This window comes from Colletotrichum fioriniae (genome assembly GCF_027942845.1).
Source record: "Colletotrichum fioriniae strain IMI 355084 chromosome Unknown scaffold_1, whole genome shotgun sequence".
Classification (NCBI taxonomy): domain Eukaryota; kingdom Fungi; phylum Ascomycota; class Sordariomycetes; order Glomerellales; family Glomerellaceae; genus Colletotrichum; species Colletotrichum fioriniae.
In genome coordinates, this window is record NW_027076837.1 from 6,521,630 (window position 1) to 6,534,167 (window position 12,538).

General features: G+C 52.9%; 5 protein-coding genes across 5 annotated transcripts; 3 read left to right on the forward strand and 2 right to left on the reverse strand.

The window, feature by feature from the left end:
- Nucleotides 1-1,090: 1,090 nt before the first annotated feature.
- On the forward strand, nt 1,091-2,063 carry N0V96_001681 (uncharacterized protein; the record flags this gene model as incomplete). Its single annotated transcript, XM_065756294.1, has 5 exons — nt 1,091-1,142; nt 1,203-1,497; nt 1,559-1,672; nt 1,733-1,922; nt 1,974-2,063. The coding sequence occupies 5 exons, from the start codon at nt 1,091-1,093 to the stop codon at nt 2,061-2,063; spliced, it is 741 nt and encodes a 246-aa protein (XP_065615534.1).
- A 347-nt stretch (nt 2,064-2,410) lies between these two features.
- On the reverse strand, nt 2,411-3,521 carry TMA46 (Translation machinery-associated protein 46; the record flags this gene model as incomplete). The annotated part of the gene is made up of 2 exons (XM_053194262.1): nt 2,411-2,852; nt 2,902-3,521. 2 exons carry the CDS (start codon nt 3,519-3,521, stop codon nt 2,411-2,413), a joined length of 1,062 nt encoding a protein of 353 aa, XP_053048459.1.
- A 2,120-nt stretch (nt 3,522-5,641) lies between these two features.
- YRA1 (RNA-binding RNA annealing protein) lies at nt 5,642-7,443 on the forward strand (the record flags this gene model as incomplete). Its single annotated transcript, XM_065756295.1, has 5 exons — nt 5,642-5,878; nt 5,934-5,963; nt 6,805-6,969; nt 7,019-7,095; nt 7,146-7,443. 5 exons carry the CDS (start codon nt 5,642-5,644, stop codon nt 7,441-7,443), a joined length of 807 nt encoding a protein of 268 aa, XP_065615535.1.
- Nucleotides 7,444-8,362: 919 nt separating this feature from the next.
- wos2 (p23 chaperone protein wos2) lies at nt 8,363-9,256 on the reverse strand (the record flags this gene model as incomplete). The annotated part of the gene is made up of 3 exons (XM_053194265.1): nt 8,363-8,574; nt 8,679-9,071; nt 9,229-9,256. 3 exons carry the CDS (start codon nt 9,254-9,256, stop codon nt 8,363-8,365), a joined length of 633 nt encoding a protein of 210 aa, XP_053048462.1.
- Nucleotides 9,257-11,016: 1,760 nt separating this feature from the next.
- On the forward strand, nt 11,017-11,767 carry VPS24 (Vacuolar protein-sorting-associated protein 24; the record flags this gene model as incomplete). Its single annotated transcript, XM_053194266.2, has 2 exons — nt 11,017-11,064; nt 11,129-11,767. The coding sequence occupies 2 exons, from the start codon at nt 11,017-11,019 to the stop codon at nt 11,765-11,767; spliced, it is 687 nt and encodes a 228-aa protein (XP_053048463.1).
- Nucleotides 11,768-12,538: the final 771 nt, after the last annotated feature.

The following is a 12,538-nucleotide window of genomic DNA, read 5'->3' on the forward strand; positions in this document are numbered from 1 at the left end:
CAAATTCGACGAGTCCTGGCTGAACAGTTCTCTTTGAGCATGCTGGTGAGTGAGGTTTAATCGTTCTAAGTAGGTTTTCAAGGTGCGTGGTTGTGGTATGTTGTGACGACTTGTCGCGAGGTTTGCTGCGTGTGTGATCTGTGCAAAACCAATCTAGTGTCGTATTGTTGAGTATGTGCAGTTTGAGGCACTCGAGAAATCGACCGGGGATGTTGTAAAGGTCGATCTTTGAGGTCGAAAAGATGAGCTAGCGACGCGTTGATAGGTTGCCATTGCAGGCGCGACTGCATTCGAGGGAACTTAGGGAAGGAACTGGCAGTAAGCGGGGCCTTCCCGTTTAGGGCGGCTCGCACCGCGGGCAAGGGTGATTGCCGCACTTGCCTCAAGGCAAGTAGGTTCTCGATGTCACTCGTTCTCATTCATTCTCTTCATCTCACTTTGAGTTAATCCTCATATTTAAAAGTTGAGCACCTTTTGTCGCTACTTGTAGTGGTACTGATGGCTTTTCATAGGAGAGAGGTCGCAAATAGGTCATGATGCCGTCGAAAAAGTATCTCCCACCGGCCCAGTGCAAGTGATACTCGACGTACCATCTGAGTACATTGGAGGAGATGGAGTCTATCTCATGTCAGGAATGAATAAGATAGAGGTGATAACTATACAATGCCGCGAATGCAAAGCTTCAATTATCAAGTGCACGAAACACAGCTCATCAGCATTTGATTAATGATCTCATTCCATCATTTCCAACCCGTTTTGCCAATCGCTTCTTTGGTGTTCTTCCCCTCGCACCTCGCACCGGGTCGGAGGCCGTAATTAGAGCTTGCCGGAGAGGGGACATTAATAATCGGGCATCCCGTTCGGCCCTCCGCAAATGCCGTCATGGATCCGAGCAATGGTCTAATCTCACAATGCCGGGCCGACCACATGCAAGCCTCAATAAGACATAAAGCCACTCAACCCCTCATCTGCTCGCCGTGGGTAAATCGCATTTCACAGCATTTCATTTTCACCTCTTTAATGTTCAATTGATAAGCATCTTGACAATAGCAGTCTAAAGTAAAAGATACATCAAAACGTCTGATTAAATATGGCCTCCAAGTCATTCTACGCAATCATCTCCGGAGCGGGTTCCGGCACTGGTAAGAACTCACTCCTACCATAGCGTACCTTTTACACAGTCGAGACTAACGCGACCGCAGGCCGCGCAGCAGCCGTCCGGTTCGCAAAGGCATACCCAGTCGTGCTCCTCGCCCGCAAGCCAGAGAGCTACAACGCCATCGTGGACGAGATCAAGCAGGCCGGCGGCCAAGCCTTCGGCATCACGGCCGATGCCACAGATGAGGCCGCCGTCAACGCCGCTTTTGAGACGATCAAGAAGGAGCTCCCCGGAAGCAAGCTCGCTGCCGCCATCTACAACGTCAACGGCGGCTTTTCCCGCAAGCCGTTCCTTGAGCTTAAGCGGGAGGAGCTTGACGCCAGTCTTGACGCCGCGCCGTACGTAAGACCTCAGTTACTAGATTTTCTGGAAAAGGTGACTAATACGCGCGGTGTATAGTAAGGGGTTCTTCACATTCGCGCAAAAGACGCTTCCCCTGCTGCTCGAGTCGGTGTCCGACTCCCCCTCACCCGCCGTCTTTGATCATCACTGGAGCCACAGCATCCATCAAAGGTTTGTCTGTCTTGAGGATGGGGGCTTTCTGAAAGATGACTGACATTCTTCCGCAGGTAGCGCATTGTTTGGAAGTTTCGCGGCAGGCAAGTTCGCCCTCCGCGCCCTAGGCCAATCTCTGGCACGCGAGTTCGGTCCGAAGGGAGTCCACGTGTCACATGCCATCATCGATGGAGGCATTGATACCCCCTGGGGCAAGGCCTTTGTTGCCAACGGTGGCGTAGAAGACGGCAAGATCTCACCGGATGCTGTAAGTGATTTGCAACAACCCTGAAGCAGACATATTGCTAACGAAACCAAGATTGCTGATGCGTACTGGTACCTGCACACACAACACCGCTCCGCGTTTAGCCAGGAGATTGACATCAGACCGTACGTGGAAAAGTTCTGAGCAAGCGAGCGGCACTGGAACTGAAGACGTTGAGATAGATCCACGTCATGATTGAATGTAATCACAAGCAGTCTATGGCCTCTCTCTAAGCAGCCAAAGATCCTCAATATATCCCCATTGGTAGTCTCACGAGTACTCAACTTTGGAAGTTGATGTGCACGTTGCGTACGTAGTCATACTTCATTGATTTTAGGTGTGAGAGTAGACGGATCTGCCACCGTGGCTTGGCGTAGCATTGACACGGCCGCCGGATGAACCTGGTCTTCCAGGTGCTCGGAATCGGCCTGTTTCGTGGTGATGCTCGCAACCTCGGGCGCATAAAGAAGGCTTCTCCTCTTTTAGGAAGCTCAAGATCCGGACGCCTCGGCAGCTACCGGTTCCGGCACTACTGGCGGAACAGGCCCACCATTGATGGCAGCCAGACGTTCCTCTTCCCTCTTCTCGCGAAGAGCATTGGTCTCGGCACGCAGCTTCTCCAAGTTCCACATTCCGTCGTCTTCTTCATCGTCGTCCTCCTCCTCATCGTCCTCGGTTGTGCGCCAGTTGCCGCTTTCGAACAGGGCACGACCGGTTGCTTCCTTGGCCTTCTTGGCCTGCTCCTCAGCCGCCTTCTTGTCCAGTCGCTCCTTCTTCCATTTGGCGAATGACTCTGGCGTGACCGGTGTGAGGGTGCCGGTAAGTTTGTGTCGCTCTGACTCGAGGAAGTCTTCCAAGGTAAGGGTCTTGAGAGGTGACTTGTCCATGAGGGCCTTTTCAGCCGCTCTCTGCTCCTTGGTCTTCAAAATGAATCTGTGGCAATGTTAGCGTTGAGACTGGCCGCTGGACTGATATCACCTACCCTGGTGGCAGAGCATGCTTGTATTTGCATTTGTCGCCGCCATTTGGACAGATCCAGAACCATCCGTATTTGCCGTCCTCGATGGCCTCGACAAAGAACTTGCACACCTTGTCGGTAGTGGTCTGCTGGTTGCCCTTCTTGGAAAGAACAACAGAGCGAAGCTTCTCCTCGTCCCAGTCGGCAGAAGTCTCGGCCTTCTTCTTCTCCTCCTCTTCCTTACGGGTGTCCGTGTACAGGTTCTTCTTTGACGTTTTGCGTTCGTCTTCGAGGTTGTGAGAGAACTTGCACTTCTTGCCCTTTTCACAGTTGCCCTTCTTGTAAAAGTTGCAGACAACTGTCTTGGGGTCGACACCAAATGGGACTTTTTGAATCTGAGCGGGCTTGTTGAGAAGCATTTCGGTCTCCCTCTTGGCTTCCTCGGCTGCCTTCTTCTCGCGCTCTCTCGCCTCCTTCTCTGCCTGTTTGCGCTTCTCTTCAGCACTGCCACCGTTCCTCATCGAAGACGCCATCTGGGCAATCTGCTTCTGGGCCGCGCCACCCTTCTTATTCTTCATGCCGAAGGTCTTGTCCTCGACCTTGACGGCCTTCTTGGCCGGCTTGTCCACTTTCTTGGGAGGCATCTTGGCGGGGTATTCGGTTTCTGGAGACGAGAAAAGGTTGGTGGGCAGAAGCAAAAGTCTTCTGCTACGACTGAGTAACCGCTTCTGGCGGGATTAGTTTGGGTCGTGTTATTTTGGGATGTCGACAGACAGGTCGGTAGGGTCCGCTCAGATCGACGTAACGCAAAAAGTCATCACTGCAAATCCAAGAAGAGTGGGAGCGCCGTGGATGAAGTCAGAAGTTCAAGGCACGGTGGGCGGGTCACGTGAAGGGCTTACATTGGTGGGGGCGGAGCGTCACAGCAGATTTGACCAGGGGGATGCGGCACTAAAAGTGGAGGACCGACTCAAGCACCAAGTCACTCCTAGCGTGACCGGTTTAAGCGTGGACAGCAGCTCCAGTGGTCTAGTTGTCCGTTTGGTCGCCCATTGCCATCCTCATCTCAAGCTCCATATGCGCCGCGCCAGCAAGTCCAACTAGCTCACCTTGACGAACAACTCCAACTCCTTCCATTTCTGTTTGGAAGAAAGACACTCACTGTACGTTCAAGTCATTGTTCTCTTCCATTGCAGTATTGGTACCGAAAACTGACACTCAGACATAGAAGTCCCCCAAAGATCCTCCTTGCACACCACCCAAAAGCATCATCGCGCAAACGATCCCGAGCCCATCATGATTTCCGACAACGATCTCTACCGCCTTGCGATTTTCCTTGGCTCCGCCGCCATGGTTCTCATTATCTTCTACCACTATGTAGAAGTCAACACGGAAGAAGAAAAGCCCGAGAAGGCTGTACGACCCGCGAAGTCCGCCAAAGCAGTGTCCTAGAAGACCACGAAACGGCGCAAGTGAGATAGTCAGGTGCCAAGGGATATTCGCTGTAAGATACATATGGCGAGAGGGATTTGGGAATTCTGTGGCTGCCCTGGGACAACCGAGACGCGAGGCCTGGGGCGACATATTGGCGACGAGAGGGGGCATTGATGTCAATGTCTGAGGGGACAGGTGATATCGAATACGGCCTTTCGGGGGGTTGACAACCAAGCGTTCTTCCCTTGAGAGAACACAGAGCTTCGCAAGTTAATGCAGTCAAGGAAGCAAACACCAGGAGCATCTACAAGCTCTTGCACTCCAAAATCGAAACAATTAGAGCATCACCATTGAGACGATAGTCTAATCTAGCTCAGCGCTGAACTCACGTGGTGAACATCGACTTTGTGCAAGAACCCACGGCACAACCTCCAATTTACGATCTTGCAATGCCATTAACAGACACCGAAATCCATGATCTTGAGCGCCCTTACCTCTGTTCTCTCTGAGTAAATGCTGTGTACGCCTCATAACAGTAGGCTATGCTACAACCTTCTTCAAATATTGGCTGTGGCGCCGATCAAATCTGTAGAGTTGATCGTGTTTCTAAGTGACAACAGAGCCCGTTGGTTCATGGACCGTCTGCCTCAATTGCCCCAATTCTCGCTTCGGCCTTGTTGTATCTTCCAATTTTGATAATGGAAGGCGCATTCGAACTCAGCGCCAAAGAGAAAGGAGACCTGACCAACTGCTTCCCGAAATGGAACAATTGGAAGGCGCAAACAGGGGATGTGTGGCTGAGGAGGCAGCAGCTCTGGCGGATCCTTCTCGGCCCAAAAAGGACTAGTGCGACCAATCAAAACTTCCCGCTGTCAACGGGGTCCTCAGGCCCCCCTTGTTTTGGTCAGGCGCGCCGCAGCCTGCCGCTCCGCTGGCACCAACACCTTGCCCCGTCTCCTTTCCCATCTCGCCTTCACCCGCCCATTCCATTCCATTCATCCCGCAACCTTTCTCCTTCCCAAAGACAAACCTCCCCGTCCAACATCAAAAAGACCCCTCGACCTCCAAACCAAACCTTTTCTTCTTCAGCTGCATCGTCAACTTTTTGCGCAGCTCCTGTATTCTCTACCTCTTTCTTCAGACCGAGCACTCCTTGCGCGCAAGCTTCTACGCGTCAAAGTTTGATTCTTCATCACATAAGCACTTCGTTTCGCATCACGCTCTTCACGACCTAATAATACTTGAAGAGATCCATCGACCAGCTGCTCTTTCATCGCAGCACTATCGCAAGCAAATTTTTCTATCAAACAAACCCAACACCACAACCACCATGTCTGGAAAGCTTGACCAGTCTCTCGACGAGATTCTCTCGACCCAACGTCGCTCTGCCGGCGGACCCGGCCGTCGCTCTCAGCGTCGATCCACCGGTGGTCGCCCTGCGGCCGCTGCCCCAGTCGGCGGTGTTCAGAAGACATCGCGACCTGCGCGCGGCGCCGCCGCCAACAAGCCTAACGCCGCCAAGCCCGCGCAAGGCTCTGGCGACAGCAAGGTCATCGTGAGCAACCTGGTAAGTTACTTCCCTCCCTCTCTCTCAATCCTGGCGCAAGCTAACGCATACAAAGCCCAAGGATGTCAACGAGCAACAGATCAAGGTATGTTGCCGATAAGGCTCTTCAGCCCTCGGACTTGGTTCGACATGTTATTTCTCGCCTGCTCTCCTTCCCAGCCGGCGTCGTAGCGAGATCAAATCCACTGTGGCCATTGCCGTTTCCCAAATGGAATCCGTCAAGGCACCGCCAAGACTCCTTCCTCGATATCTGCGATCCTGAGATACGGCGCAGAGCTCATCAGAAGTTGAGCACGTCCCTGTCGCGCGAACACAGTCCAAACTTGAGGTAGCCTGGTCAGCACCCAAGACATTGGTACAGCCGACTGAAAAGATGGGACGTTGGCTGTCTTCGACGGATATCCAAATGACCAGCTTGGTCTGGCACCGCTCATCAGCATGACGATGCAATATGAAGCCCTTTCCAGCGAGCAAAGCAGTGAGCAACGTCGCAGCACAGGCCAGGACGGCTTCGATACATAGCCTCACGGCTATCGATTCGCCAACCTACAACGACGGATGGCCTTTTAGCGGGGGTTTGGGGCGTGGTACATACACATGGCTGTTTGGGTCCGAAACGCTCCTCATGGTGTTACGGCCATGTGTGACGACGTTCCCCTACAGCAGCTATTACGACTTGGGGTGATACCCTCCGACTTGATGGCAACTGAGCATGAGGCAGCCATGGCTCAAATTGGGGCTTCTTTGGGGATGGACGCTTACGTGCGTACTAACGCTCACTGCTCTGCTCGCTGCCAACCTCCTGTGCTGCGGTCGACTATTGGATTTCTGCCGATGCCTTACCCCTTGTGCGGCTCGGGTTCGGACGACGCTCGTGATTGAAAACATCAACGCTTACGGATAACTAACCTCGACTTTCCCTTCAGGAGTACTTTCTCACATCAGTTGGACCCATCAAGAGAGTTGACATCTCTTACGGACCCAACTCTGTCAGCCGTGGCATTGCCAACATCACATTCCGCGAGGCGGATGGCGCTAGCAAGGCCTTCCAGAAGCTGAACGGTCTTCTTGTCGACAATCGCCCGATCAAGGTATGCTCCTCGAAAAATGACCTTCCATGTACACTCTAACGGGAATTAGATTGAGATTGTTGTTGGCGCTTCTCAGGCAGCCAACGTCATCCCCCCTGCTAAGAAGACCCTTGCTGAGCGCACCACGTAAGCAAACTATCCATGAGATGCTGGAATACATACTCACAAGAAAACAGGCAACCCAAGGCTCAGCCCAAGTCTGCTGCCAACAACAAGCGCAACAACAACAACAACAACAACAACAACAACAACGCGAACACCGGTAAGGGTGGTCCTGCTGCTGCTGGCGCTGCTGGCAAGAAGCCTCGTGCGAAGCGTACCGGCCGCCCTGCGAAGAAGACGGCAGAGGAGCTTGACTCTGAGATGGCCGATTACTTCGAGTCTGGTGCCAACCCCAATGAGAACGCGGCAGCCGCCGCTCCTGCCCCCGCTGCCACCAATGGCGACGCCGCTATGGAGGATGAGATCATGTAAACGGCACATCGCTACTACAGACTCATTCACAGAACGCCAGGCACTGAGGAGGTCAAAGTGGCACACTGTGCGTGGGGGGCTCCCTTGAACTTTCCTTGTGTGCGCGACTCCGAAACTCTCAAACAGATTGCTGGAAGGAGAGAATATACGGAGGTTATGGGATTATGGCTTTGGTTTCGACATGTTTTGGTTTCTTTCAAGCTCTCAGACTGCCTCCCTCGGCCTTCCGGCAACTATCCCCAAACATCACAAAAACACCATTCACGGCTTAACTGAGCCGGAACACCGCATCACCCATCTGCTTCGCCCAAGTTATAGCAGGGCATGTATTATAGCGATCCCCAAGTCGGACAGACTCTAATACACAAAGCGCCGAGCCCCCAACTTGAAATTCAAAACGCAACGTGAAGTTCTTCGTGATCAAATAGTGTCCGAGACAATCATTCAGTTATTCAGCGACAAAAATAAGCTTGCGGTCAGACACGTAAAGAGCTTTGTGGCTTTAAACAAAGAAACACGGCTGATCTCTCGAGTCGATTCACCATCTGATAATCCTGGACTCCCGGCTTTACAGGCGCAAAAGATCAACCTCATAAATCTCCTCGAACACCTGGGCGCCTACAGACAGAGAGAGCAGGAACCGCACTTGCAAGGAAGTGACTTCCACAGTGGAATATGTAGAATGCTCACAGAATCATGATATCCATTCGCTAAATGCCTACCACACCTTGAGTTCTCGTCGTAATAAGTAAAAACCAATCCCAAAGAGCACGGGTCGTCTTTTCTTTTTGTCTTTTGATTCGAAGAAGTACATTCATAGTCGTTAGTCTAGAGCGGTGTCCACGGACGTTGCAGCCAAGAATGCTGGCCTAAATGCCGGGAGAGTCGTCTCGGGGTGCGTGATAAAGGAAGAGATTGCTTATTTCGCAGCAGCCTTGTCAGCAGCAGGTGCGGCCTTGCCGTCGTCCTCCTCGCCCTCCAAAGCAGGCATGTCATCGTCATCCTCATCATCTTCCTCATCCTCCATATCTCCCAAGCCTTCCATACCCGGTGCGCCGCCGCCGCCAAGCTTGGAGAAGTCGATGCCGCCGAAGTCGCCGCCGCCAGGGCCACCCATACCAGGCATGCCACCTAGTAAAACAACGTGTTAGTCTTTGAAATTGAAAAGGCTCCATTACACCGTAATCTGCCATCGCGTAGTGTTGGGGTTTTAAGGGAGTTTGTAAAGCACGTACCCATACCGCCGAATTGAGAGAAGTCCTCCTCAGCAGCCTCATCCTGCTCGTCCTCATCGACCCACTTGTCGAAGTCGGTCTTCAGGAAGTGGACCTTCTTGGCCTCCTTGAGCAGGCGGGGCCAGTACTCCTCCTTGAGTTCCTTCTTCTGGAGCTTGAATTCGACATTCTTGCCGGTGTGGTTGACCTTGCTCTCAGCGGGGTCGATCTCGGCGTACAGCTCGAGGTCAACGGCATAGGAGCGCTTCAGAGAGTCGGAGGTACCGCTGAAGGACAGGCCGGTAGGCTTCAGGTCGACCTTGAGGCTGGACTTGGGAACATCGGGAACGGTGATCGTCAAGTAGACGAAGTTCTTGGAGGCGTCTGAAGAGCTGGAGCGCTGAGCCCAGAGAACTGTGGGGGGAGACCGGGTTAGCTTCGGCGCATGTTCCGACATGGGGGTTAAGGGTGTGACTTCGAGGAACGAAGATAGCATGAGTTGCCGACGGGTGTAGCAGTCGGCGATTCAATTCCTAGAACGCGCGAAATGGGAAGATGAGCTTGTACGTACCCTCAGGAGTTTGTGTGGTGGCAGACATTTTGCTGGTGGGAATTTGTCGAGCAGGGAGCTATGACGGGGGATGAGGGGTAGGTTGATTCACGCGAATCGCAAATGTGTCGCAAGTAGGCAATCGCGGTTGGCAAATTGACCTAGTAAGAAGGGGTATTATGTGTAGAAGTTGTGCAGATATCGACAACGACTGTTGGAGTTGGAGGAGTTGAAAGTGTGTGGAAGAGAGAAGCTGGAGGGGGTTGTGAGGCTACAGGTTTGAAAAGGCTGGGCCCTTGGTTGGGGTGAGGCCGGGTGGGTGCCAGTTACCGCCTGGAGATCACGGGCAATTGTAGAAGGCGCTCGAATCCGAAAGATTTGGTAGTAACCCACACCAGGCAGGCGGCAGGATGCACAGAGCACCTAGCTTACGGAGTACCTCGCAGCACTAACAGCTCCAGGCTGGCACTGGCACTGGGGGCCAACTGGTGCTGCCATCACCACTGGGCCGCTGCGGACCGGACCCTGGCAGGGCTGAACGCACTGTACACTTAGAAATCCCGTCTCCTTTTCCCCCCTCCAAGTTCCCCTCCTCCCTCCCGTCCAGTCCAGGGCTGTTTATTTTTTCCCCTATTCTCTTTCTGGCGGTGCCAGGTACCTGGCCGAGCCTCTTTCATGTCTTTCCAGTTACTGCCAGGTACTTCTTTCTATGTGGGACTGTTGCCCCAGATGCGAGTACTCCGTACCTGTTTCCCTGTCTTCCCCTCTTTGCTGACGTTGGCTTCGCGGCCGAAAGAGCTTTCCAGCCCCCCTGCAACCCCACGAAATAGGCGTAAGAAGCATTCTGAGTGGATAGATGTCGCTTGCCTGCAGCTCTTGGTGAGGCGCATCATGGCAGACGCATGCACACAACAAAATCGACCTGGAGCAGTCTGTTCCCTTGTGTCAACTAATGTAAGGCGATCTGGAATCTTTGATCTTCCACCAAGACAAAAGTCTGTTCTGCATTCTGTTTCCCAGGTTCCTCAGTGTCGGAGCCGTCATCCAACCGGGCCCGAGCATCCAACTGCTTGACATCCATCTACACTATGTATAGGTAGGCAGCGTAACTTCGTCTTGTCTTCCGACGCGGGTCAACTAAGGCAGGCAGTGAGATCATCGTGGGCCCTTGCTGATTTTCTTATCCACCAGGGGTCTCATTTGCTGCAATACGGGCCGCCCGGAACGTGCGATTCGCCTACCTGTGTGATACTCACTGCCCGCACTCGGATTCCCAAACTGTCCGCTGGATGACACAGGGGCGAGCATCTTCTCATTTGACTGAGAGACTTCACATCCTGCCAATGGTTACCGATTGAATGGCATTTAGATTTCAGGATGAACTTAGCGCTGCAGTCATTGACTCAAAATGCGTTTCTTGTTGCTGCCAAGGTGCCAGTTCAGCCAGCGGAAGCTTTCCTGGCCCCCATCCAGCGTCAACTATCTACTCGCTTAATGTGGTAGTCGCTACTTGCATACCCCCTCTGCTTGCACCCAGTCGATTAAGTGCATATCAGCTACATCTTCCCCACGTGACGACTATCCCCCACTACAAGCCGTATCAGTCGATGCGGCAAGCAGGGAATGACGACACATCGCTTCCTAACCCAAGGCAGCGCTGATTGAACCTGGCAACCAACGAGGCTGGCGACAGCCTAACACAACGCGCTACGAAGAATCATCCACTACATACCATCGCGACGCCTTGGTTTCCAAGGCTCTTCGTATTGACAGTCTCCTTCGGCCCTTTAACTTGTCGATCCGCCCAACATGGAGACGCTCAGAGCCATATTCGTGAAGCCTGATCCGCAGCAACAGGTAGGTTCCGCCCGTCGTGACAGCATTACCTAGGGGAATTGCTGATGAGTTCGTATCTGAACAGCTGCGGAAATGTAACGCTCTCATTCGCTCGAATATCCGTAAACTCGACCGCGACATCAACCAGGTCAGGCAAGTCGAGGCCAAGACGAAGAACCTCATCCTCCAAGCCGATAAGCGAGCCCAACGAGACCCCACGAGACAGAAGCAAGCACAGAAGGAGGCGCGCGACTTTGCACGGGAACTCATCCGCGCGCGAAAGACGAGCAATCGCCTAGTCACCTCCAAGGCGCAACTCAACAGCGTGCAGATGCAGGTCAATGAGGCGTTTGCCGTGAGGAAGATCGAGGGCAGCATCCGCGCGAGCGTCGGCGTGATGAAGGACGTTAACCGTTTGATTCGGCTACCAGAGCTGGCCGGCACGATGCAGGAACTCAGCGCGGAGCTGATGAAGGCCGGCATCATCGAGGAGATGGTGGGCGAGAGTCTTCCCGAGGACATGGACGAGTTCGAAGAGGAGGAGGCTGAGGGTGAGGTCGACAAGGTCCTCGGCGAGATTCTCAAGGACCGCATGTCCAAAGAGAAGCTCCCCGCTGCGCCGGTTACGCAAGAACCTAAGCCAGTCGAGGTCGAGGAGGAGGAGGAGGATGCCGAGGCTATGATGAACCAGATGCGCAACAGACTGGAGGCCTTGCGGAGCTAAGGGCTTGCATATCGATAAAGACGGCGTACGGAGTTTTGTTTCGCGAGCCAGTTCTGTCAGCTCAGCTTTTTTGGAGGCAACGTTTCACACAGGGGTCTGGATACAGCGACGGAGACACGTCCAGGTCTGTCAGAGCCTCTCCCGGCGATGTGTCGGGCGTGTTCATAATTCCACAGATTCTGTGGCTCTCACTGTGCTCCTTGGCCATCTTCATGTTCCGTCTGGCGTTTGGAGTAGCCATCATTCAGAAGTAAACATTCTCTTCACGTTTTGAAAGGCCAGACAGTTGACCATAGGCCAAAGGACGTTATACAGTTCCTGGCGCTTGACTATTTACATAAGTTAAGAGACTTAAGAAGAGAATCCTCAAATGACAAAATGTCTTCAACTTTGTCCAGCTCATTGTGTTGACATGGGGGAACAGCCAAGTCATACTTGATCTTTCCATCATAAACTAAAAGAGACCATTTTCCTTGTTTATCAAGCTAAATTTGCCATTGATGCCTTTCAGCTGTCCCCGGTCGTCATTTTAAGGTCTGAGATCTCAGCTTGGCAGCACTCGCCATGTCTCACAGCGGAGAATACCGTCTTATCCCGTCTAAGCAAGGTATTCATCACGCTTCGATGGGCATCGTATGTGGAAGTCTTCCAAAAAGCACTCGGTTATGCTGAGATCCCTCGCAACCAGCCTTTTCATCTTCTCATTAGTTCTTCCTCTAGACCAAGCTACATGTGCCTCTTGGATGGCTCTTCGGTATATTTGCGACTATT